This window comes from Buteo buteo, chromosome 13, assembly GCF_964188355.1.
Source record: "Buteo buteo chromosome 13, bButBut1.hap1.1, whole genome shotgun sequence".
NCBI classification, from domain to species: domain Eukaryota; kingdom Metazoa; phylum Chordata; class Aves; order Accipitriformes; family Accipitridae; genus Buteo; species Buteo buteo.
Genome location: NC_134183.1, coordinates 15,939,938 through 15,967,852, shown reverse-complemented (window position 1 = coordinate 15,967,852; position 27,915 = coordinate 15,939,938). Strand labels below are relative to the sequence as shown.

The 27,915-nt window shown below is 40.3% G+C and overlaps 1 protein-coding gene across 1 annotated transcript in view; it reads left to right on the top strand.

Moving 5' to 3' along the window:
- COX10 (cytochrome c oxidase assembly factor heme A:farnesyltransferase COX10) overlaps nt 1–27,915 on the top strand; it is a 106,072-nt gene that overhangs the window by 51,111 nt on the left and 27,046 nt on the right. Inside the window, exon 5 of the mRNA XM_075044870.1 lies at nt 20,701–20,771. Within this exon, the coding sequence (XP_074900971.1) occupies nt 20,701–20,771 (71 nt within the window). The remainder of the gene's footprint in view (nt 1–20,700; nt 20,772–27,915) is intronic.

Below are 27,915 nucleotides of genomic sequence, written 5' to 3'. Positions count from 1 at the left end.
GAATTCTATAATTTGTTTCCCACGCAATGGGAATAACACATGGCTTTCTATTGGCAAATATTTTGCTAATGTTTGTATCTGGGTTTGGAAATTATAAATTGCTGTCTGATGCTAATTGCTGTTAATAATAATAATAACAACCTCTTGGGTAATCTTCCATATAATGAGGAATAAAAATTATTTCCTTAAAGCATTGCTAATATTCACAGTGGAATGGTTGTTATGTTGCTATATGCTTTGAGAAAAAAGGATTAAATTCTGCGTAACAGCTAACATAAGTGACAGTCACGTATCGGACAGGAAGACCCAGTTTAGAAAAATCCTTTTGTTTTCAAATGGTATAAAGAATAGGCAGAAGAAGTTACCCACTGTGTTTTGCCATTAAAATGTATGTATTGTCCAAAACACCAATAATATTCATGCGTTTTACCTGTAGGAAGGGGAGCAGCATAGTGGGGTCATGTGAATTAACAGGGTGCAAGTCGTTGTGCATCCTCACGCACCAATTTCTGTCACTTCAGGCCCGAGGGACGGGGGGCTTATGTGCTGCACAATATAGTGTGTATTTAGGGGAAATCGTTGCATGATCCCATAACACTCAGACACAAGATTTAGCGTTTTAAATAGTTTCCCAGGGGACCCGCAGGCAGTAACCCTCCTGGAGCCCAGCTTGTCTACCTCACTGGGATGAACGGCTTAAACTGGCCCCAGTGGAATTCAACCACTGACTTCCCAACAAGTCCAGTTATTTCGGAGCTGATGCTCAAACCACTGAACTATCATCCCCAGCATAATTAATTCTTAACCTTTCACCATAAATAGGTCGGCTAAGCTTTTGGTTGCCGTACTTGGGTTGTCCCATCGGCGATACCTATCGGCATGTCTGCTGACTTTACTGCAGTTATTTCCACAGCAGACACTCAGCGTTGTTTTCTTGCCAGGCTGTTCTGTCCTACAGGCATTTAAATTAATAGCTGTGAATGAGTGTGGCTGGTTTGCTTACAAATACTCGGGACGAGATGAGCCATAAAGACAAGTGGTGGGTAGCTGGATAACTTTTTTTAGCGCTAATTCAGGCAAATGTGTTTGTTGAGGCAGACAATTTGAATCCAAAGTGTGTTTTAAAATAAAATAGGGCTTTCACAAAGGCACCGTCTTGGGGCAGTGTAACAGCATGACTGTGAAATGTGGGTTTTGTGGTAGTGGTAAGTGAGAAAGACCAGAATAGGCCATTTCCTTAGCTCGAGTAAAACTTTCCGCATTGAAATTTCTTTTTGAGCTTCTTTCTCAGCATTACTGCTAGCCTGAGAAGTTTTACTTTGCTACTAGAAAGGCACCTTGCGTGTGCATGGGTCAGCCTGAGTACAGAAAGTACCTGGCATTGGGCTGCCGGAGCCCGTGCAGAGCTGCCGATGCCTTTCCCTAGTCCCACCTATTAATTTGTCGGCTCCTCCAGTGCCTCCAACCTGAGTATTTCATTGAACCTGCTGTTACAGCTGAAGCAGTTTAGCATTGCATGAGTATCACACAGGATATATTTTTGTTCCAATAATAAAAGATATTTTAGCACATGTTCTGTTTTTTAATGTGCCATTTAGAAGTCCTCATGCCTAGCTCTGTGAATGGGGAGGGTTTTCCCAAGCTCAGCTCCACAGGAGGGCTCATCCTCAGGTGGTGGTGCAAGTGCCAGCAAAAACTTGGATAATGCCACAGCTCCTTGCTGGGTGTTGCCACCCAGCATATTTTTTTAAATGACTGAAAAAAAAAAAATTGCACCTTGAACTTTATACATTCAGAAGTGATTCTATTTTATATAATTACACATCTTACACTATTATATTTTTAATTAGAAATATTAGCAGCTGCATTTGGTGGGTTGCAGTTTTGGGTTGCAGTTGTCTGAATTCTGGGGGTGGTTTGTGTGTGTGTACATAAATGGAAATCTGTAGGAGCAGTGGTAGTGATGCACTCTCCTAGGAGATGTTAAATTCCTGTCTGGATATTGGCTGGTAGTATAGAGTTTGTCTGTGATAAGCGTGATGGTATCTTAGTAATAATGCTTAGATCTCACCTGCCCGGTGACAAGTCTAGAAGGATTGGTTTCCTCTGCTGTGTATACCCTTAGATAAGAGGTTTTTTTCTAGTGCTGAGGGTTTTTTTCATGTTTTACATATTTCCTTGTGAAGATTGACTGAATATCAATTTGTATAATATATAAAAACTTCTGAAAAATATCCAAGAAGATTCATCTTCTGTTCACAGTTTCATTTTATGATGGGGGCAGCATGCTGAGAGCCTGGAGTAATTCTAACCAGCACTGTCCCCATCCGTGCTGGTTTTACAGCAGACATTGCAAATTGCCCAGTGAATTTATGTCTCCCTGAATCCAGCTTTTCTTCTCATTTTCAGTAAATTTCACACCCGCTGCAGTCTCCCCAAAGATTGCTCAGTAATGGATGTTTATGGGAACATTCACAAAAATAATAGAAAACTTGCAAGTTCCTGGAAATGCCTTCAGATTTTGCCATGATTCAGTATGCCATTAGCAGCTGTCCTTTTATTTACTAATACCACCCCATCTTACACATGCTTGTGTGTGTGCATTTATATATATATCCTTCCAAACACTGACAAACTGGTAAAATAATTGAGAGTTAGACTGTTTTGGGAAACTTTCCAACCTGGGAGGCATGAAGATTTATCCAGCCACGGGCAGGATCCTTGTGAGGCACTGCGTTAATTTACATTAAGAGGCGATTCTTGTCCTCAATGAGTTCTGGATTTAAATAGGCAAGTGTGGGAATGAAAAAAAGGAACATGAAGTGACTTCTTCAGGATCACTCTGTGGGCTATTAATACCTGACCTAGGTGAAGAGCCAGGTTTTTTGCTTTCTAGTTCAGAGTATTATCTACTCTTGGATCAAGCCTGAAGGCTTCTCAGGCAGAAAGAAATGAAAAAGAAAGAAAAAGAAATCTACTTTTCTTAGAGCATGAAAGGCAAATGCAATCTTGACTCTCTGAAGCAAGGCATTTCCATGGAAGTAGAGAACTATTAATGCTGTTAGCAGATAGTCATCTGGAAAACTGTGCACCGTTCTGGTCTCCCATATGCAAGAAAAATTAATTCAAATGGGAACAGGTGCTGAAAAGGACTTGCTGGGATGTGGGAGGGAACGAGGATCCAGGCTTACAAGAGGTGGCTGAAAGAGCTTGGCTTGTGTGGCCTGGCAGGACAAAAGCTGGTGTGGGTATGATTGCTCTATAAATATATCAAGGGCTAAGTACCAGGGAGGGAAAGGACCTGCTTAGGCTGTAGAGCAGTGTTGGCAAAAGAACAAATGGGCATAAATTAGCTATGCGTAAATTTAAGCTGGAAATTAGGTGAAGGTTTCCAGCTATCGTAAACTTTTTAGCAATTTATGAAACGGTAATCCCTTTCATATGACATGGTTGCCTGTGTATCAGAGGCAGCACAGCCCCATCCAAATTGCTTCATTTAGCAAGGGGGGTGACTTTGTTTAGCAGGAGGGTTCAGTAACTTGCTCAAGGTTGATGCCCAGCTGTTTAAAACGAACAAAAAAAACCCCATAAAAGCCTGGCCTGTTGGCTTGTATCTTGATGAAATTACCAAGAAAGTGTGAATATTGTTTAATAGATCCATTAGTTGTCTGTTTATTTCTTTAATAAATACTCATTCCCTTTGAAATTCTTCTGTTTTGTTTTTTTTCCTATGAATGGCCCTGTCTGAATTTAAAATGTGAAATATTTGCATAATGCAGAATAACAGCTATTTAAACCAGCTAAAATCTGTCACCTTTTTTCATCCCAAAGAGTTGATAGACCTGTCTGGACCAACTCTGTTAAATTTATAAAAAAAAATTGAGAGCTTGGAGAACCTGCCCTTGAGGCCCTTTCTTATTGTGCTCAGGGTCATGTTATGGGGTTTGCACTTCTTCCCGATCAATGCAACCAATACATTTGAGGAACCTTGGACCCTGGCAAAGCTCAGAGTAGAAATCCATCTCTGAAGGTAGCCCTGATGCCTCCTTAGCAGGCACAGCGGCTGCTACTTGGAGAGACTCGAGTGACTGATGGTGCCACCTAATTTTAAATTGCAATTGAAGCCTATTAGTCTGTGATCGCTAATCAGAGTGAAAGGTGTTTTTTGTTGGCTTTTATTACTCATTCCACTTTGTCCATATTACTTACAGGCATAATGTGATTGCTGTTCTGCTTTGCCGATATACGGTGTTCCCAAGGGACCCTCTTCAGTAAAATCTAGATTTCTCTTTACAGCCTGACAGGTTGCTGTTACAGCCATAGAATGACTTTTATACTTTATAGTTCTTAATGCAAAAAAACTTTTTATTATTTTCATAGGTGAGGGTGACATAAATGTTAAAGTGCCTCCTGTTACTTGATATTTAATTATGAAAGCATCCGCTGGAAAAATAGTATGAGCCTGGTGTAATCAGCACTGGAGCAGACCTGCTAATCTTTTCATTTGGTCTAGACATCAAGGATGCTTTGTACTAGTCTGGCTATAGCACGATAATCTAAGACCTTCTGGACTAAAAGTTTTGGGACTCTTTATGAAGGGAAAAAACTCCTACATAAAACCCCTTAGGTTTGCGTATTCCTCTTTCAGCTGATAAATGCCTATTTGATTAGTTCATGGAAAAGGTATTTGGATGAACCTGACTGTGGAGGCAGCTTGGCTGTTAAGGCCTTGATGTCTGGGAGAGCGGCAACCCCTTTGTGCTTGCAGTCAAAACACGGGTGATGGTCCTGGCTCTGTTGGTTCTTTGAACTTGGATAATTCTGGTTAAACAGCATTGCCATTTACCATGTTACTTTATAGAAGATTTTTTTTAATTAGTTGCTTTCCTAAAGAGATCCCTGGTCCCTGGCATGCGTTCAGAAGTGAGGAATGCGTTTCCTTGCACTTTTCTCCTCTTTATTGTTAAATTGCAATAGTCTTCCTTGCTATCTATTTTAAAACAATTTAAAGATTCTAAATAAACACCAAAACAATTGCCAGCAGTCTGTTTTCCCAAACCTATCCCTATACTTATTTTTCATGCATCACAGTCCAGTTTTAATCTGTAATATGGTTTCTGTTAGCATTGTTAATTAAGGAATGGGTGGGAGGGCAGCAGCAGGAGAGGGAGGGAATCCCCTTCACCTGTAAGATGCATTGGGAAAGTCATTTGGGGTCAAAACAAAGAAATTCTCTCAACAGTGGCCAAAACTGAATGCCTGAGGAGGAGTGTAAGAATATAAATGAGGTCTTATACTTTTGATGAGTATTTTAGTTCTTTGCATGGAAAAATTCAGATTTTATCTACCCTGGAAAGATTCCAGTGCTGTCTAAAGAAAAATCAGCGTCTGAATAAAACCACTGTCTGGTCTGGCACAGCACTGGGAAGCGCTGGTACGGCTCATCGTTTGGGAAGTCGCGATGACATTACCGCTGGGATAGATTAAGCACAGTGTTGCCTGAACTTGTCCTTCCTGGGGTCAGACCGGGACGAGCTACCGGTGCGCCTGGGCCAGTTGCGCTGACCTGCCCCAGCAAGTATATATTGAGATAAAACTGAAGGCCCCTATAATCTCTGGTGTTACCTTAGAAACAGATGACCATGAGATCAAGAAAACAGAAACTGGGGGTGCGCAGTGGGATTACTTTTTTTCCCTGGATGTGAAGGCAAGCCCTGGGTGGGACATTTCTGCAAATCATTCGCCCTGTGCTGTGCGCGGCGTGCAAAACCATGCGAGAAAGGAGATTGAAAACCGAGGCATTGAGATGGAGACGCGTTGCTAACCTTGCTGGTTCATCCTTGGTTTGACTTGTTCTGCTGATGACCTTTGGTACCGCTGCTTGGTGATAGCGGGAATGCTGGTGTTCAATGTTCAGAGAGTTTCAGAGAAGGCGTGAATACTTGCAGTAAACATCTCCTGCACTCCAGATGCATTTGCCTTTTTTCCGCCTGCAAAATTATCTCTTTTGTAAAATGAAGATTATACTCTGCTGCTTATTTGTGGGAAGGAAAGGCAAAATAAAATAACAGAGTTTTTTTGTCTTCATCCTTTTTTAAACAATTAAGCAGGAGAAACAAACCTTTTAAAATATATCTCTATTAAATATATTTGTAAATATAATTTATTTAAGAGGCTCTAACTTGATGGAGCAACATTTTCTCTCCTTTTTTTAGTAGAAGGCTATGTCTGTTAAGAACTTGAGTGGTGCTGGGCAACAGGATGGTTGGCTAAGATGAGATTTTTCCTTGATTTGACTGAAGTACTCTGGAATGAGATGCGAAGCATCCTAAGGAAAGGCTCAGGGCTTGACTAGCTTTTCCTCTGACTTCTCAGTGTTTGCAGGCCACCATGCCTCTTCTCTTTAAGCTTATCAGATCTCAGTGCCAGATTATCCCTCTGCCAGCTTTTAGAAGCTCGGCTTAGTTGTCAGCAGCTTGTCTGCTAATAGGCACAACTGTTCTCCATCAAGGCTGTATGAGCAAAGCATCTGGAAATGTGGAAATTCAGAGGAAATATTGCTGGTGAAACCCAACAGAAAACCCATGCAGATTGGGAGAGTGAACTGCCAAACTATAAATATTTATATAGTGAATGCATATGCTTGTGTGTAATTGAAGTGCTTATAAACCCTATGAGCAATCTTCCAAACCTGCTTTATGTACGTTTTAGTGTAGAAAAGATATTTTAAACCTTTATTTGTATGAGTGTATGTTTAGAGAGAAATTGCCAAGGTGTGTAAAGGAGTTGGATGCCCAGCTGCGTTTCGCTGGAACAAGGCACTTGCGTTCAGAGTTTCTTTTGCCTGATTGCAGTTATTTTCTTCTTTTTTTTTTCTCCTTCTTTTTTTTTCTTTTTCTGGGACCTCAATTTGAGATATTTTGCATTTATATCATTTCTGCAGCCATGAACAGGTGATTGTTTTTCAGAACTGGAAATTTTTTTATGGTGAAACTGAGAGTTGTACCTCAACTTTTCACCACTCAGTTTAAACAAGTGCTAAAGTGTAGAGCTAAGCAGAAAATTGTATTTACTAAATAGCACAATTCTGTCAATTATTTTCATGATGTGTTCAGTGTTTAAATGACTTGTAAAATGTAATTAGATTTCTTTCTAATTTTAATACTTCTATTAAGTGGATTAAATAAGTCGGGGGGCTGATCATTGCCTTCTGCAGCACAAGTTTTGGTAAGATGCCTGTGCCCAGCTATTCATTATTTTCAATGGCTATTTTCATATCTGTCTTTTTTTTTTCAGTACAACATGCAGACACAGTAACCATGTGCTTTTTTAGTTTTGTTTCATGCTTCCTCTATAAATCTTAGTTCATAAGAAGCATTACTAAATGTTGCAATTCATTTCACCACTTCATATTTAATGATTATCATGTAAAAGCATCTTGGGACTTGTCTACAGAGGAACTGCAGCATAATTAAATGGAGGTATACATTTAAGGACTTGCCTACTTATGGAAATTCATTTGAATTTTAGTAGGATGGGAATTTTAAAGCAGAATTTTTTTTCTCAAGATGTCTTTTATGGGTACCTTTGTTTTGGAATAAGAACTTTTTGTTGCAAGCTTGTTTTTGGAATTGCAAAGTTATTGTTTCTCAGGTATATACATATACTTTCGTCATGGAAGAATTTGAAATCTGGCCCAAAAGTAGATGTTTCAACAGATTGGTTTTTTTGTTGTTGTTTGGTCATAGAAATACAACAATGTTCATTTTAGTTTCAATTTGTAATGATTTTTTTTTTATTTCAAGAGTTTCCATGAGAATGACTGATTTGATTTTTACAATCCTTTCTTGAGAGGACCTGATAGCTTTTTATTTTTTAATTTTTTATGCCTGTCCATAGATGACACGTAGATGGGGTGGGTGGCATAATATACTGATCTGGGCCCTGGGACAAGCAAATTAAATTGCTTGTTTTATCCTATACTTGCCAGCAATGAAGGCCTGCTTTGTTCAGTGGTACCTTGATGCTGGACTTTCTGATCTTTTGTCTTCTTACATATATATTCCTACTTTCCTAAATAAAGTTTTTGGTCCAAGACTAGATACTGTAATGCACTTCCATTATCTCAGAAAGACTTTTCATGATTCTGGGTTTAGTTCCACAGAAAGTGAACACAATGTCAAAAACTCCCATGGTGCAGAGTCTGGCTTTAACCCCTTGCACGAAGACCCTCAGTCAACTCTCCTATTGAATCCAGGTGATTTTTTCTTTTTTCCTTGTGGTTGAATACAACACTAGTCCCAACTCTCCAGCTTTAGTGAGACCTATGTAGTCAAAGCTTCCAGATCCCTGTGGCGGCACAGACAGAAAGGAGTTTGAAATAGTCCCCCAAAAATGCTCTCAGATGGATACTGGCACCCAGGGGAAATCAGGCCACTGAGGTACAGGGTTGATTTTTTTTTCCCATAGATACTGAGAAAACTTCATATTGGACTAGCACTTAGCAAACAAAGGTGACATTTGAGGCACCTGGAAGACAAATCTGACAAGAGTGGCATTTCCATGTCAATATTAAAAAGCTCCTGCAAGTTCACTGCTAGGTAGAGGTAATATCCTTTGCATGAGCGCTAGGAATTGGGCGGGAGCATTGAGCCCTTTGGGTGGGCAACGAGTTCATGCTTGAATAACCTTTTTATAGAAGGGTTGTGCAATTTTGCACGTTGGCATCAGTCAGTTACCACTTTGACGTAGAGAAGTGCTGCCGTAGCTGGTGGCACTCATGAGCAAGAAGCTGCCGTTGGGTTGAAGGCTGCCCCAGGTTTTGAGTTGAAAGCACCAATTTATTCCAGCATATTGATGCTCATGCAGGACAAGTTTTGCTTATATGTCATTATGTTTCTTATTATTGTTCTTTTATTTTAAGAATGGCCTTCTAAAATAGAGAGAATCATGCTGTCTTGTCCATATCTTCGATCTCCTTTTGGCAAAAATTTTCTTCTTGCCAGAAGCCGGGACTCAAATTATTGTTGTTTGAGCTTCTAAAGCATTTGAAAGGATCACTGTCACAAAATAAATAAATTTATGCAAGCAAATAGGTCATTATACCTTATAAAGGGGGGGAGGTAATGCTGATTTGGTGTCTTAATTGGTTTCCAAGCTAAAATTAATAGTGTGTGGAATCCCTTTTAGTAACATGACTCAGAACTATTTATTTTTCAACTCCTCTTTTAACTCTAGCCGAGATTGATGGGCGTGTTATCTTAGCATTTGGGAGATGCAAGCAGAATTGGAATGACAAACATTTCTTGACAGCTTTAGAAAGATGGATGATGTGATGCCCCTGCAACAGGTTTGGGTGTTTGTGCTTTCTAATGGGTCATTGTGAGACTCTTGCTTCACTTTCATTCTTAACAAAGGGGAAGGAAAGGTGACACCTAATTATTGCTTTGAGATGTCTTTGTAACTTGACTTTTCGGTGTATAGGTTTGTCACCCAGCCCCTAGCAGAAGAGCATAATCATAATGATGGCCATCCTCAGTTAATGGTGGCAGTTTGTGCATTATGCTTTTAAAAAAGAGGAAAGTAGGTGGTTACTGGATTTCACCTGTAAAGCTGGTGCTAAGTGGTTAAATATACCTTGGATATCTGTTATTATATTGTACCTCGTTACTTTATTTGGCAGATCTACACATTCTACATAAAATCATGTTTTTATGAAAAGGGATCCCTTACCAAAACTAACTTACTATGTGTAAAATCCTTAGGCTTGACCAGAAACTTCATACAGTTTTGTGAGCATCTCTTCCATGTCTTTTGATCAGCAGAGCTGCAGTAGCTTTAGGAGAAGAGAATGCCTTGAAAATGTCACATATGTGGCCTGCCACATCACATGCGCAGCTTGCTTTTCTTGATCCTCTTTAACAAACGTCTTCTGTGCAGTCTGAGGACCCTTGGCTGAAACCCACTGTTCACAGAACTGCAATTTTGTCTTAACTGTAGACTTTTGGGAGATTTTGTATCTATTACATTCCTCAGCAGAGATGTGTCTTTCCTTTGTGGTCTTTGAAATTAATAAGAAAAAAATATTATTAGTATATTGATAGCTTTCTGTTAAGTTCTGTACAGACAGGAGAAAGGAGAGTGATTTCTCTTAATTTGCTCTATTGCCAAGATTTTAAAAAAACCCAAACCAACAAAACTGTTGTCATACAAATGAAGTTACAATATTGCACTCATCAAGGTGCCTTTGATACTATCTCTTAACATTTAAAGCTCTTCAGAATATTAAAAACTAGACTCCTTTTGGCACTGAGAGCACATGGTGGAGTGAAGCGATGAGGCTGTTCTCTTGCCAGTGAAGTGTAAATCATGAAATCCCCTGCAGAGATTTCTCGCTCTCTTTCCAGACATCTGAACAACAGGAAGAAGTTGTTTTTAAATTTTATTGTAAAGGGGATACTTGTAAACTCTCTCCTATAGACCTGGTAGATGCCCTAAATGTGCCGTATGTAAAAATGTGACTTGAAACTCTTCCTGATACTGACTCTTTAAATACTTTAAAGGAATAACTCTGGAGGAATGATTTTATTAATATTAAGAGGTTTGAGCTGCGGGTAAATCCAGCAGATCAGTTTTGCGACAGTTGGGCAATGTTATCGTACTGTTTGAGGCCTGTCAGTAAATGCTTTACACCCTTGTTCACATTTAGGCTTTTTTTATTGGCTATATTACAGTGTTCCCAGATTTAATTCCTTGTGGGTTTTTTTGGTTCTTGTTTTGTTTTTAAATATTTTGGCCAGAAGGAGCTGTAGATTTTTCTTCTGCCAAATACAGATGTACCAAAGCAAATTATTTTTCACAGGTGCCAGTAACTTCAAGTAAAAAAGTTAATTTATTTCCAAAACTAAAAGATGTTTTGAATAAGTAATTTATGTGTATGCAACTACATAAATAACCTTTCCATAGCCAAAAGCAGGCAAGCCTGCTGCTTTATGTACGGTGCTACTTTGTCTGTCTTGTAAGAAAAAAAGCATTGCAAGAAAAAAAGCATAGCTAACAGGACATGTCAGCCATAAGCAGTTAAAGTGAACATATCTACGTGTGATATAAGAGAACAGTTTATGGATTAATATTCGGGTGCCTGGCAGGAAGCACACTGCAATGGATTAGTATTCTTATCATTTGAGTGACAAATTATAAAAAGCTGATTAAAATGACCTGGATCCTGGACACATGGGTTGGAGCCAGGAGACGTGTGGAAGTGATTTAAATCTCACCTTTCCACTTCCTTGCTCTAATCTCCTGGGCAAGAATAGAGCAGCGGCGAGGCTGCTTTATTTTATACCTCTCTCTAGTAGTCACAGGGGACTGAAAAGCAGCTGATACTGATAGTCTAGAGGGCTGTCTTGTTACCTGCCCCTTTTACAACTGCCCTGGCTAAAGCCAGGAGCTCAGGATCCCTCTGTAGTTACTAGAAAGAAAGAAAGGTTTTGCATTTCAATTAGACACGCTCCTGCCTCTGTTTGCTCTCACTTGCCATCTGGAGGAGATGCGTGTCTCCCGGTTGACTGTGGATCTCCTGCTTGACTTAAGCACTTGCATTGGGCAGCAGAAATACTTCCCCAAGAGTTCCTGAGTAACAACTTTATTCCACCACAGGAATTTGTCTAAGCCATCTTCAGTATCGGATTTTATCTGCAGTATTGCTCAAAGCAGCTGCACTGTGTCCAGAGGACCTGGCCTTGTGTATTTTAGGACATACAGTAACTTAAACCAGATACTGACCTTGTGCAATTCCTATCTTAAGCAAAGAGATTGTTATTTGAAGTTTTGTTTGTTTTTTAAATTATATGTTGCACTCATGGCATGCTGGCATGATGACAAATATGATTTAATGCAAAGGAATCTCTTCAAGAAAATGGCTTTGCAAAGTGATTCACAGTGTATTTTGGTAGGCATAAAGGTGGTATTTTTCTTCAACTCTAATAATTGTTCCTAAAATATGTAGAAATAAAATAGTTCCTGAAGAGCAGAAAGTATGTACCTCTGCATCTGACTTCTACTTATAATTCATCATTAAAAACTTGCGAACATCCTGCATGGGTAGGTGGTGGATTTGGGGTGATCACAGTCTAGTGTTGAAAAGTGCGTGAGTTGGTTAAGTTTTCCCTTGTTATACCAGGGCAACACGATGCATAGAGATGAATGTTGCTTCATTGCCTTTTCTCCGTGAGCCTGGATAGAGGTTAACAGTTTAACCCCTAAATGGGAGACACCACGTTGTGTTGCTGCTTCTTTCTTGGGGTGCGTGATGCACTAGCTCAGCAGTGGGAGCTGAGTCACAGCTTCACCCTTTCCCTCTCCTGTTTTCATGTCCTGGGTGACCTGATCCAGTGACACAGATCAAAAAATGAAAAGATCCAGAGGAAAATCAGTGATTTTTTTTTTTTTTTTTTTTTTTGCCAGATCAGGTCCTTCTGTGGGTGCAATTGGTTGGGTCAGCACAAGGGAAAAGCACGAGGTGTTTTTCTAACTGGGGGCTCAAACCTGAAACATACTTTTTAGCAATTTTCATTTTAAGATTAAAAGGAAGAACACAATGGTAGCAAAGTCCTTGTCCAAAAGAAAATGATGGGAAGGCATTCAGTGCAGTATGTCCTGCGCTTTGGAAATTGCTCCCTTTGGTTCAAGGAGCCCAAATACATTGATGGGCAAGTGCCATCCTGGAAGTGGGGCTGGAGTAAGGAGCTTGCTTTGTGGATGCATTAATTGTGTGCTAAATAAAAAGGACTTGGTGGTGGTAAATATTTAATATTAGCTGAAGTCTTTGGCAGCTGGCCAGGAACCAGTATTTCTTCCTGTGAAAGCTGTTTCTCCAAGGTGGATCACATAGGGTGAAAGCCTGTCTGCGGTATCCAGCTTGCATTTCCCCTGAAGCTGTGGCTGACCTCCTTCAGGCATCGGGAGTATGCTATTTAGGAGGCTCACAGTGTCAGCAGTTTGCAAGATTAAACAGCTTATAAAATAAGGGCCTGGTTTTATTTTTATTATTATTTCATTTTTGTTACAATATCTTCTTAGCAAAATATGATTTTAGTGGGAAGAGCAGGGCTCATCGGTGGTTACCCAACCTGTTTCCTGTTTACCAAAACAGGAGATTCATGTATTTTCTCCCATTTCAAGTCTTGGACATCAGGTGCATTGAAAAAAAATTAGATGAAACGAGCTTCTTTTTTTTTTTTTTTTTTTCATGCATTGATGCTAGCGAATTTGATTCAAAGACAAGAAAAATGGATGTAGGGGTAAAGTAGGTACAGTAATTTGGTGCAAATGCCCCATTATTTCATTCAGAGTTATTCATACAACTGAAGACTGCATGTAGTCCTTAATTGTCGTCTTCTGCTTCATTAATTCCTTGCGTACTGCAGCATGCTCGGACACACGCATGCATATACCCAGGGTCTTTCCTTCCACTCATGCTGCTTTTACCCAGGTGAATGCCACGAGCGCATCCACACCTGCAGTGACAGCGGTTCGTCCAGATGGGCTTCAGCAGTTACAGGCGTCGTGTTTAAGGATGCGTCCATCATCCTCACCTCCGTCCAAACCCCTCATCGTTGTGATGGGACCTGCGGACAGAGAAGCAGCATATTAAGACCATGTTACTTTGACACTCCTGAGTGTTAACATGGTTGTGAGCTTTTCAGGCTCCTTGTAGTGGTATTTCTGATATCACCGAAGGATATTGTTTGGCCAAAATGCTGATGAAGAGGCTACTAAGCTGCAAGAGTTTAATGACCACTTGTTTTGTTGGTCAGACCCACTAAAAGGATTTGGATGAGCTGAAAACAAATACAGCCAGGTGTGCCAGTGGCTCTGGGCACTGCTGCCGGTTAAGTGCACTTAAATACTAAGTGCAACGTAAAACCTAAAAATTCTCAGCTTGGGGGACAGTGGATGTCTCTGGGAGTCTCTAGAAAGTCACATGTTTGTAAGTGGTCAAGGAAATAACATGTCACCTCTTGAGCACTTAAAAGCAGAGCCCACACGGCCAGTTGTTAATCTGAAGGGACAAATCAGTGCTAATTGAACTCTGTGAGTCTTTGCATTCTGCATCCTGAAAATATGTTTCTGAAGAGACAAGTATCAACATTTTCTTTGCAATTACCTCCTGTTCTCTTCCCTGTATGCAGCAACGGGCTTCTAAACACTGGCTAATAAGAAGAATGTGTCTTTTGTGGAAGCTTTTTAAAAAAATAAATAAATTAACTGTGGCAGATGCTTTACCTAGCAGACCTTTCTTGAGTTCACTGGAACATGACAGTTTGGGGTTTAGCTGCCCTTCTCTATCTGTAAGTAACATTGTTCAGGCTTGCATCAATCTCTTTTTTAATTAGAATCCTCTTTGAAATGGAAAATATTAAAGCAGATCTATAGCTAGACTGGGAACTGCAGAGCCAGAGGGTTTTCAGATACTGCCTTTAAAAAAAAAAAAAAAAAGCCATTTCTAATCCTTAAAATATTTGCCTTGCTTTATTTTCATATCTTGAAGACAAACAGGTGCTGTGTGCCCTTTATGATTCTCAAATATACAATCTCCAAGCCAGCAATCTCTAAAGCCTTCCCTTGTTTGTACAATTAGGGTGGGATTTTCAGAATCACTCAGTGTTGGTCTGTCTCTGCTCTCATTGAAGTCAAACTGCCATTGACTTCAGTGAGAATAGTGTTAGATCAGTACATGAGTGCTTTTGAAAATCCTTCCCTTCACTTTTTTTTTTTAGTCACATCTGTGTACAATTGAATAAAAAGACCTTTGTAATATACTTTAATTATTCTTTGTTGTTTTCATATAAAAGTGATTGAAAGGAAACCAGAAGAAAACCTATAATAATAATCTGGACTTTGATCTTATTTACCATAAATTATATGTTATGTTTTTCTTCTCCTTTTATGTAATTATATATTACTTTATCACAGTGTAAGATAAATCGCTGAAAACACAAGGAGTAGAAATAATTCGGTAATACACAGGGGAAGAGCACTCACAAAGGAAGGAACTCGACTCTTCGTGGTCTGATGGGTTCCCAGTGCTGCTTATAGCAACTTCCCTTTGACTGCATGGGAAAATCGGGAGACTTCACATGAAAGGCTAGTGCTAAAACCTGATGAATTTGGAGGCAGCGTGGCCAGCTGCAAGGAATGGCTTTCTGGATGTCACCTTCCCAGGAAACCTCAGGTGATTGTCCAGGTATCTGGACTCCACTCTGCCACTGTGCTCTCCACCTGGTTTTGGTCCACCCGCTCCTCCCCGATTCACATACCTTTTTTGTTTGCAACGTGTGTTTCAGTGATGTTTCTGGTTAACTGCTTGCTCTTTGGCAACACCAAAGAAAACCAAAGTGGATCAGAGCTTACTGTAGCTCAGGGGAAATCAGAGAACCTCAGAAGCATCTATTTCAACAAGACCAACATTTGGAAGACTTGCTCTCTACAGCCCAGTTTCACCCTTGGCTGTAGACATACAGTGAAGTGCTCAAATGGGGAGTCCAGTTGTACTGGTCGTTATTTGCATTGTGTTAAAAACTTTTGCTTAGGTCTGTAGCAAGAGATTTTAGCTGAGGGGAGGCTTCAGCCACTACCCACACCCATCGCCGTAGTTCGTCTCCACCTCCCCAATGCAGTGCAAGGCACGGAGGACTTTGGAGACCAGCAGCACTTCAGTGCAGGAGGAGGTGACTCATCTCATTCACTCATTAGTGCCGTAGATTCACCTGAACTGTTCTTCAGAGAGGCTTCAGAGAGAAATACATACATCCAGAGGGCAATTCTGCTGGCAAGGAGCACATGGAAGCCTGCTCAGATGCAGGGATGGTTTTGCAATGGGAAGACCTCTGAGTTGCCTTGAATTAAATTGTCTTTTGATAGCAGGGTTCCGCTCCGTCTTTAGACTCACGGGATTATCGGTTCTGATGTAAATATGTGTTTAGCATTAGAGTAAAATGTTATGTCAATACAGGGAAGACTGGTTGCCTGTTTCAGCTGCTGCTGTTTCCACCATGTGTCACAGATTAGAGCTGACCCTGGATGGGGGCCAGGCTGGTGCTTGATACACTCTAAATCCGAAGCGGTGTATGAGAGACATTTACTAGCCTAAGTACGGGTGATCTGGTTGATAAACTATACGACATATTGTTCCTCTTAATGCACTCTATTTGTGTTTTCGTGTGAACAGGAGTAAAGGTATTGAACCGTCATAATTCAGTAGTTAAAATCTCTCCCTCAGGAATGACCATGGATGGCAAACGCAGCACGTGCTCAGGGCTTTCCGTTCGCTCCGCTGGCTTAATTAACTGCAAATAGTCAGGCCACTGTCTTTGAAAACTTAATAGGTGGTGTCGGTGTTTAACTGATGATATGGAAAGAGTGAGAGGGCGTCCTGTAAAGGCATGTTAGTCATCAAAGTGCCAGCGTAGCGTAATGCCGTCTGTATCTGCAAGGTGATGCTATGGGAATTTTGGCTTAGTCCAAATAAAATTATTAATCTATGTATCCCCCAGGAGGTCTGAATGATTAGCTACCCTCTTCATTCATTGCTGTTTCCAGGAGGTAGCTTGAAGAAATTAAATGTTCTTTAACATTTCACTTAGGAACAAAGCAGAAACCAATAAGAAGAAGCTGAAGGAAAATAAAAAAAGACTGTAAACAGCTATAAGCAGTAATGTGACAGCTAATCTAAGAATTGTTAAATGTTTAAGATATAATTACTGTATATTAACTAGATGAGATCTACACAAAGAGTCTGATGAGCCTGCCAGAGAAATAAACCACAAAGTACTATCTGGCCAGATTTATTTTTTTCCATCATCATGTTTTAAATGTTCATGCATACTGATTAAAATTTAGGTTAGGGTCTTGAAAGCTTTTGCCAAGTTTTGTCACTCAGGGATTTTTAGATGCTGTAGATTTAATCCTCTGTCTGTCCTTTTGATGGCTACATTCCCAAATACCTGGGGCAGATAATATTCTGCCTTGTCCAGCTGAACTGATGCATTCAGACTTCCCAAGGAAAAAGCCTCTTGAGTGCTTCTAAAATATTTATTTATCCAGTATTCATCTTACTGAATTTACTGTTTGCTAAAACAGGCAGTACTGTGTTGGCCTGACATGAGATAATATGTTTGAGTTCACTCTTTCATTCCTATGGAATGATATTTGAGATGCACGTTTTTTTCATTTTTTCTAGAATATCAGGGGAAAATAATTTCAAGTGGAGAGAGAGTTTTGCTGAACATCTGGGAAGAAAATGGGAAAAGTTTGATAAATGGCATCTTGCTGACATGTAATAGCAACTAGCTCAGTGAAAGAATCTAGGGCATAAAAGGATTTTTCTTAACTGTAGTTCAGTTGGATATGTAGTTTCGTGCATACAGCTGACAGTAACAGATTATTCAGATTGTCAGATTTAAAAAAGCGAAAAAATTCAGACTTAAGTCATGCAGTAATCTTAATTTTGGGAGCAACCGTGTCTGTATACAACAGAGATGGACATTTTTGACTACTTAAGTGAGCAGAGGAATTTCTTGTTCAAAATTTATATTCTGTTCAGGGGTTAACTACTATATTAAATATATGGAAATATTTCATACGCTGATTATGGTATTGCCAGGTTATACTAACTCAACTGTGTAAATTTAAATTCTTGCAAGTGTTGAGCGTCCAACTCTTCTTCATTTCAGTCATTTTATGTTTGAGACACAATGAGTTTAAAACTTGTGCATTACTTTGATTTTATCCATCACACACGGAATACACTTAACCGTAAGCTTAAATACTCTCAAATGAGCCCAAATCTCCTCACGTGCACAAGTTTAAACTAGAAGTAAGCTCAAAGCAGTCAGACTTTGCAAATATAAATAAAAATTCTGTCTTTAAAAAAAAAAGCAAAACTGAGTATAGCCCAAAATATTTTCAGGAGAAAAGACTTTAGCTCTATAGAATTTTTCCCTTGTGTTGCTCTACCAGTCTGATGTCAAATGACATTTTTTCTTCATCTAACATAATTGTCTCTGAAATGTAACAGTGAAACAAACCATTAGCAAAATGCTGAGCTGTCAGGAGCAATCACTGGTTTCGGATCCAAACGGGGTGCTTTCCCTTCTCTGAAGGTAGTCGTTACCATTTCCTATAGAGGTTCTTTGTGAAACGTCCAACACTTCAAGGGCAGCGCTGTAGCCATGAAGATCCGACCTGTCCCTCCGAAGTGAGCTGCCGGGGCTCCGTCGTTGGGGCTTGTAGCTGCCCCACGGACTCCTCTGTGCCCTTCTTCCAAACCAGGGTCTTTACCGGCTTTGATTGTAGCTGGGAGCGCCATTGCCGCTGCAGATCAGGCATAACAAACAGAGGAGGAGAAATAACCTATTAGCTGCCTATCTAAAAAGCTCTGGGAAAGTGAAAGATGTATAAACTAACCCTTTTTCTTCCTGAAGTCCCTTCTTCTTTTGCATGAGTGACTCTTGGCTGAGCAGCCTCAGTTTGCTTCAGGAATATCGATAATAAAATTGGAAGGCTTCGAGAGTTGGTAGGAATTGGAAGCAGGTCAGATGCTCCATCCAGTTGCTCCGGATGGAGGCTTACGGCAAGCAAACCATCATCTCCATCTACGGCTGCATAGTCCTGGCCAGCTCCACCACACAGATGGAGACGAGAAGTTTTAGTGAATTGGTCGTGAACTAGTAATTAAAAGCTGCGTTGATGATTTCAAGTCCCGTGCTTTTATATTTCTTAACTTTTAAGCATTTAATCCGTAGCCTTTAATGCAAATCGACAAATGCAAGATTCCTCACCTGCGGAACTGTGGTGGGTTTTGGATCCATCGTGGGCAAACTGAGGACTTCAATATGCAGCACAGGCTTCACCCCAGTTAACAACAGTAATTAGCCATTCATTTGTTTTGGCCAGCCACTGGAGGGGGATGAGGCAGCCACTCTTGCAGGGGGTTTCAGAGCTGCTGGCTGGCAGGGAAGCAGTGCAGGTTTGGGGTCCCCCAGCCAGAGCCCCCCTTGCCGGCTCTGCTGCTGCTTCCTTGACCCTCTGCCCTCTCTCTCCTGCCACCCGCCTGAGTCGTCTTCTTTCCCAGGTTTGGACAGTCTCACAAGCATGACTGAACATGAAGATGATGTGCACTGCCAAATTTCTTGGCTTTAGAACATACTGTTAGCAGGTTTTGTTTAAGCAGGATAGCTTTAGCACGTGGGCTTAAGCACATGCACGCGCTCACTCTCGCTCGTATGCAGGCAGGACTTTCTTATAGCCTTATTCCTGGGAATGGTTAAATCCATCAGGAAGATGATTCAACCTGAGGTTAAAAATGTCACCACAAATGGAGAATATCGTGGGCAGTGTTAGGCAGGATGATCCATGGGTATCCGATCCCTGCAGCGCTTGCAATACGTAGGAGCAACAGCAGAGGTTCCCAAATTGTTATACAGTCATTACTTCAAAGTAATAGATGGGAAAGGTGGTTCCTGTGATCTCTGTGTGCCTGTAAATGAAGCATCTTTCCCCTAATGTGCAGCAGTAGGGCTCCCATGGGGTCCCTGCTGCTCCCAGTGTGCCAGTTCGCTGGCATTGCCCTGGGAATGCAGCCCTAGCAAGACCAGTAAGGCAGCACTGTCAGAATGAAGATGTTTGTTAATTTTGTCTTTTGTTGTGTAAAAAGATACATTAGTTTGCTGGAATAACATAGATTTTATCGTGTAGTCGTTTATCATATAGTCACCTTAAATCTGTCTGTAGTTTGACTATACTGAGCTTACTGTCAGCCTGATTGTTTGAAATTATGATTTGTTATGGTGCTTTTCCTACATATTCACCATAATTGGGATCCTACCCCAAAACCTCAGACATAACGTCAGTAGAAAGTATTCTTTCTATAAGTAAATACATGCTTATTATTTTTGTTATTATTTTACGCACGTAAAACTAAATGGCTTTACAGTTTGCTGTATGGCAAAGTGCATTGAGCTTTTCCAGTAACATTCTTTATAAAACAAATCGTACAAAAGCCTGCAGGAATTCCTAGCGTGAAGATAGTGCCGCCTAAATTTTCCCATAGGCGATGTTTAAAGTCAAATTGGGTTGTGACATTAAATAACACCATATGGTGTGTTCATTCCCTGCTGCTAGAACTAGATGCTCGGTGCAGTTTCAGTAGCATTTTACAAGAGTTGATTGATTTTGGAGTGGGTTATAGGTTCTCAGAAGTTAGATGATCTTGAAAAAAATTTAGTGTTTGTCTTTTAAATACCAAAAGCACAACATTTGCAAGGGCTGTTTGTATTAATAGAAAACTGGGGGCAGGGCTGTATGTATGTGTATACATAATTGTGTACATATAAAAGCTGTGTCAAACTGGTCGAGAACAGAACTTGGAATCAAACTGTACTTCAAATGATTAACTTTTGGGGACTTGTGCAAACTATTTTTGTCCTCCAGGTGATTTTCTTTCTAAGGGGGTGCCAAAAGCATTAACGCAGACTATCAAAGCTCCGTAAAAGACGTTTGCCATTTTCGTTGTATTTCTGAACCTTCAAAAATAGAGATTAAAGCACCTGCAGATGCAGACAGTACATTCCACGCATGGCATGCTTTCCGGCATCCTTTCATTTTGATTCTTCCTTTTTTTTTTTTTTTTTATTACAGTTCTTTGAGGTTCCATTTGACTCAAATATGAACAGGACAAAAAACAGACCACTGGTGCGAGGACAGATCAGGTAAGGCTATGCACACCTGCTCTGGTTAATGAGAAATGAGTCTTCACATTGCTTTTATCTATCTCCAAGGTTCTCTCTCTCTTCAGATGACGAAAAATAGCAATTTCAGGAAAAAAAAAGAACAAAATACGTCTCTCTGTTCTTCGATATTTTTTCACATTTATAACTTTCATGTGAGGAGTTTGGGTAATCAGCTGTCCTCTAAAATACTGAATTTCTCAAGACAGCAGAATTCCACTCCTGTTGTGTATTTCTTCACGTGTAACGACTGCATGCACGGTGTGGTAGCAAGGACTTATGTCCCACTGAACTTTTGCATTAGTTTGTAACAACAAATCTTCAAAATTTCACATCTAAGAACAAACACAAAAGTGTATATTGGTTTTAGTAGTCACATTTATCTCTTGGATCACAAACATTCTTTTGAATCTCCCAGCAGAGGTATCTGCAACTCATTTTTTTAGTGGTTTTGTAAGGCACCATGTTGTCTTTGCCTTTTCTACATGTTTAGCATAAAGCTGGGGTGAAAACTCGCAATGGTGGCTTCTTATGAAAATAAAGTAAAAATTTGTCATCATTTAGTTTATCATCATCCATAAGTAAATTCCCCCCCACAAAAAAAGTACCCTGCATTAGCATAGGGATGCCCTTAAAAAAAAAAAAAAAAATCCTTCATTCACTCTGTTTTCTGGATTATATATCAGTTCAGTTTCTCAAAGGCTGTTTTCCAGCTAAAAAAGCAAAGTGAAAAAGAACATCAACAAAAAACTCTAACTTATTTGCAAACTAAAGCTGAAGGCCCAATTCATAAATGATTCAACAAACAATTTTAGTATTGCATTTCCATGATTTGTGCCAAGGATTATTTATAACAAAATTATGTTTTCCCTTAGGCTTCTGCGAACAGTTGGTCCTATTTATTTCTGTGTTTTATCCATCACCTTTGGAGGACTGAAAAAAATGTGATGGATGAAATTACAAGAAAATTGAGACAAAATAGTAAAGTGAACCTCGGGGGTAAATTCACTCTCATTGTAAATAGTTAGAGTGCTTCAATAAACTTGTTCCGATTTGTTCTCAAAGATGGTGCTAATTACAGATTCCTGAGTTGAGTTAATTTTATTTAAAAACATATTTTAGGGACCACTGCAGTGAGGGCATCTGTTGTACATACAGCAAGTCAGCCTTAATGATGCAGTTCAGGGGAGCTGCACTTCTGCTCCACTTGCAGGTGGTCCTTTAGCCCTGGAAGAAGGAACACTTGTTAGGAAGAACAGTGATGGGCAGATTGATATTTTTTTTTTTAATCATAGTCTACTAGCATGGCTTGCAGTGTTTCTGGAGTCAGAAATATAGCTAGGAAACTTTCTGTCAACTTTTGATTCAGAGAAAGCAATTTGTTTTATAAGTTTCCAGCGTACTTACACAAACTTCATTGTCATCTGAATGCACCACAGATTGGCAAAACCATATTTAATGGATTTTCTTACTTTCCCCCCCCTTCATATGTGCTTTCACCACAAAATGGTAATGTTGGGGACTTCATGTAATCACTCATCAACCTATCCTACCTGACTGTCAACAGCTAATTTAAAGTTCTTTAAAGTGTCACTTACCTTGAATAATGCCAGTCTCGTTCCCTGTAGACCATTGAACGTGCAGACCTTGACTGGGGTTATTTCTTCTGTGGTGTGCCAGAGGAGTATAATCCAGCGCAAGTGATCTAATCTTGTTATATTTTGCCACATATTCCCTGGTGTTCCTTGAACTCTTTCCTTCCTGGCTGATTAAATAAAACCCTTAAATGGTTATGCTAAAACTAGTCAAAAACAGACGAGACAGAGATGGATAAATTGTATGTAAGAGACTGGTGTCTTGGCTCTGGGAAGGAATCCAGAAAGCTTGGCGTATGTACAGAGTTCTTGCCCAAAATTTGTCTGACATTTGAGTTTTGACATATTCTTCTCTTTGGCTGCTTCATATCATGAAATGTTTGCTGCTTTCTTAATTGTGCTGTGTTACAACATCTGTGATATCCAGTGCAAACGGGGATTTTATGATCCGTCTTCATTTGCACTGTTTGTAAATACATTGTGATTTCCCTTCTTTTTTTCTTTCTTTCCTTCCTTTTTTTTTATTTTGCATAGTCCTTGTTACAGAACTGGTCAGTATGGTGTCCTGGTTTCAGCTGGGATAGAATTAATTGTCTTCCTAGTAGCTGGTACGGTGCTATGTTTTGAGTTCAGTATGTGAAGAATGTTGATAACGCTGATGTTTTCAGTTGTTGCTAAGTAGTGTTTAGACTAAAGTCAAGGATTTTTCAGCTTCTCATGCCCAGCCAGCGAGAAAGCTGGAGGGGCACAAGAGGTTGGCACAGGACACAGCCAGGGCACCTGACCCAAACTGGCCGACGGGGTATTCCATACCAGTATATAAACTGGGGGGAGTGGGGGCGAGGGGATCGCTGCTCGGGGATTAACTGGGCGTCGATCGGCAGATGGTGAGCAATTGCACTGTTCATCATTTGTACATTCCAATCCTTTTGTCATTGCTGCTGTCACTTTATTGGTGTTATCATTGTCATTGTTGGTTTCTTCTTTTGATATTCTGTTGAACTGTTCTTGTCTCAACCCACGAGTTTTGTTTCTTTTCCCGATTTTCTCCCCCATCCCACTGGGTGGGGGGGGAGTGAGTGAGCGGCTGCGTGGTGCTTAGTTGCTGGCTGGGGTTAAACCACGACAAATGGGTAGCAGTTTTTCTATGGTCCAGTCCTGAGCTTGAGATCCCTTTTGAAGAGCGAGAAGGTTGTTAACTCTCTGTCATGTTGGCTCACTGCACCTCCTTGGAAAGTCGTTCAGTGGTGGCTTTGATGTGAACTTCTGCCCACTGAGAAACTGCACTGAGACCAGTGACATTTTTTATAGAGGTTGTGACATCATGAAGACAGTTCTTGGATGCTTTGAGCTTGTGCCAGAATCAAGCTGGTAACCCCCAGTGAGAGGTCCTTGGTGTTACTGAGTCATCCAGTCCCTGGATGAGCTGGTGTCTCTATTTTAGATAAGCTAATTCATGGAGCTGGCTCATTAGGAAATGTTACGCTGTTGTAGAGAAATTATTCCCGTGTGTTTCACTTTATGGCCTCCATTTGCAGCTTCAGCCCCAAGTTTATTCAGGTTTAAGTTCAGCTGTCAGTTCTAACTGACCTTGCTTCCAACATTTCTCCCTTTCCTTTTTGCCTGAAGCTTTCCCTTTGAGAAAACACCCCCCCCCCCCCCCCCCATCTTGGGAACACTTGTGTGTGCTTATTTCTCTGCATGCACATTCATGTGGTTCCCAAGTCCCCACGTCTCAGCCTTTTCTGCAACTTGCTGAGGACTTGCAGTTTGCTTTGACATCAGTGAGGAACCTCAGTAGCTCTCAAAGAAATGCTCTGTGGCCAGGGCTGCACTGTGGAGTGTGAACGTCATCATGGCCTCTGAGGTCTGGCTGGGGACAGAGTCTCATCACCTTACTGGTGACACTCAAGAAGTGTTTAAGTTAGGCAGCTTTGGCCTGACCATTGCGCCAGGCAGCGCTGTGTGAGCCAGGAGCCAGTTCTGCAAAGATCTCTGGAAGGTTGGGATTTGGAAAAGCAATTGTCCTCCATCATTCATGAAGTCCTTTCCATATTGCATCAACTTTATGGCTGAAATAGTTATTTAGAGGCTCAGTGTGCCCCTGCTGCATACATTTTATATCCTTTGGCCTGGACCAAACCGTACAGGCAATGACAGAGAAGGACTCTGCAGAGCTGGGGTCTGCTGTGCGTAGGGACAAGAGTACATATACCTTATTTGCCAGCCCCAAACCCACCGCTGATGCCCCCAGGGAATCTTCCAACACTGTTGCTAGATTTGTGACAAACAGCGCTTGATAGTTCATTGACTGCTTGCTTTACGATGTCCTATTTAATTTGTAAGGCTCTGAAAAAAATGTTCCCTTTGAGCAATGAGACGTAACCATCCTTATTCTCTATTCAGAGAGTAATCAGAGACATCCTGTTGCAAAAATAACAAGAGTAGACCCAAACGCAGCATGCCACTAAACGCCATCCATCATTCCAGCCTGCCCACATGTCCTCCTCCCTCCTCTGACCTCTCAAGTCTTGTTTGGAAATACAAACAGCTTGAGATGTTCTTCATACTTCAGCTGCAGTGTTAAAGTCATTGAGAGTATTTGCGTTTTGCATTATAACAACAGCTGATATTATTTTTTCTGCTATGAATTGTTTTTATGTCATTGACAAGGAAAAATTTCACGTGCTCACACAACCTTAGATTTGACTGAAATGGCAGCAGCTTTTCCTGGTTTCCTGTTGGGTATGATTTATTCCCTTGCTTTTTAAGGTAATGGATTTAATTTTCCTGCAGATTAATTTAAATAAATCTCTAGTATTAGCTGCAGTAGCTGAGTGAGCTTAGCCTTGAGTATGACAAGTGTCCTGTTCCATTATATTGTACAAAGTGACAGTTTTGATTGCCCTTCTACACAGAACTGCACGCACTCTTGTTAAAAAGTGGCTGTTTTTACGAACTTACAGTACTGCTGGATCTGCTGTGCTAAGCACTCATAAAAAACTTAATAGTTGTATAGGAATAGTTTTTCATCTTAAAAAAAAAAAAGTCATCAAACAGCGTGTTCTAAATAACTAATTCACGACCACGTAGACACCTTTCAGTTCTGCTCCCGCAGTATTTTGCAACTTGCAACTCTTTTATGTACCATGTCCTTTGGCTTTGGTCTTAGCAGTGGCTGCAGCATCTGTCTGGGAGCGGGGCTGGGATTTCTCCCTCGCTTTACCTCCAGGTTTCATGTCGCCCAGGCCATGAAGCTTGTACAGGCAGCATCAGAGGATGGTTGAGGCTGGAGGGGACCTCAGGAGAGCTGTAGACCAATCTTGTACGCACACAGCAGGGCGAGCGCTGAGGTTAGACCTGCTTGCTCCGGGGTTTTATCCAGTCTTGTCTCAAAAACCTTCAATATAAAAATAATATGTTAGGGAATTTAATTATATTCTCCTTATGCAGAATATTTGCACTCTCAAGCTTGCTTTTCCTTGCGCATTTAAGAGGTTCAGGTCTATTAACTTAGCAGAAGAAGACGCAACACAGATAATGCCTTGGATGCTTCAAAAGAAGTAAATCTTCATGTTGTTTGGTGAATATTTTTTCCTAGAATCCCATTAACCTCCTCACTTAGCAATGCACAAGGAGCTGTGTTCTGTATGCGAGCTTCCCACTTCTTATGGCCATGGTTGATGGTTATGGCAATTAATGGAGACAGTAAAGCTTTTCCTACTTGTTGACATTTCTAAGTGGAGTGTTGACTTTGGTCAGTTTAAGCGATAAGCCAATCTCTTGAAGAATCAGACCCAAAAGAGCTCCTAAGGTAATAATGTTTCTCACTGATCGCTTATATTTATGAATTGTAGTTATAATTGCAAATATATACATTGGACATTCATAAACTGACAGAAAATTGCAACATGTCAAACTTTCCCTATTTATTCAAAAACACATTGTGACTCAAGACTAGTTCTATGTAAAGCTGAGTTTTCCACTGAGTTGCCTGTAGCAGACCTACTGTTGGAAGTGTAACAAAACCAGTCCATGCTAAAAAAATGTGTGTGCATTTAAAAAAAAAAAAAATCCTCCTGTAATCACTGTTGATAACTCAGTGTAATTAGCTTGATTCCTTGCTTGCTAACACTAATGTAAATCAGGAATGTTTCTACTGATGTTAGTGGAGCTACACTGATGTAAGTGAGAGGAAATCCATGTCCTCGGCTTATGCTGAAACCTGCATTAAGCATTTAGCCAGCCCTGTTTTAAGCCAGCAGTTTAAAACCTCCCCAAGGGTTTCAGTACAACTTCAGTTCCCATTTAAAGATCAGCCTCTACTTAGCTGGCTGGTCTGCTCCCTTGGGTGGTCATTTCAGACAGGTTTCATTCTACTTAAGTTAAAACAAATAAAACAAAAACTCCATAAATCTACAGTTCTTCAAGAATAATCATTTTTAAGAGATCAGATGCTCATTCCCTGCAGGGAAACATTCCAATATTTTGTTTAGAAAATACCTCATTTTAAAGGGACTGCCCTGAGATCTTTTTGAATGATAAAAATGTTTCTTTTTTCAGTGGGAGGCTTTCCTCTTGTTTAAACAGGGCACAATTCAAAGCAGACACCACCACGGCAGCCTTTTCAAGCATTTTTTATCCTGCTTGTATTCAGGCTTTATTATTTGAAAACAAGTAAATGCATTCCTTCCCCACCACCACCCCCCTGGTTTCCTTTTTTTTCCCCACCCTGTGTTTTCCAGAAGCTGTCATTGACTGTATTTGGTAAACAAGAAATTAAAAAGGCAGCTTTATATTTTTGACATGTACAATTGCTTGTAAAAATGTAGTTCTTGCCTTTTGAACAGCAGGATTTTTTTTTTATTTTTTTTTTCTGGCATGACCACATCATGGAGAGGTGGTGGTGGGAGAAACCTTAAGGCTAAAACATAGTTTAATGAGAATAAAACCCACATCAAAGGATGGACTAATGGAATGATATAATGCTTACTGTGTCACTTTCCCAAAGGGGATATGGATGACAGTACTTATATTTCAATTATCTATTCACTGCCTGCATAGGATGTTGATTAAATGGTCCTAAGGTATTAGAGTCCTTTTGTAGAATGCACAGAAAAATGGTGATACTGCACATTATCCTTAGATCAAAATGTGTATTAGCAGGAAATTATATAGCTCTAACTACATATATATTTTGTTTCTTAGAGCAATAAAGAGGGTTGTTTTAATAACTCTAACATTACATTCAAATTCGTTTCAGTTGAAACGAAGGAATTGCTAGCTATCCAGCTAGCGCCTTCAGCGTACTCCTCCTGCCCGGACCTAATTCTGCCGCAGCTCAATGGAGACATTCCTTTGCAGGCAGCTCTGTTTGGTAAATATAAATCCTGCGGAAACACTTGACCCCTCACGCTTTACTGCTTTTCAGTTCAGCCGAGGGGCCTTTACCGCCAAATTATTTATCCGAATCTTTAATTGCATGTGGGACAGTTGATAAATCGGAGTACATTGTACATCGCCCCACGTTA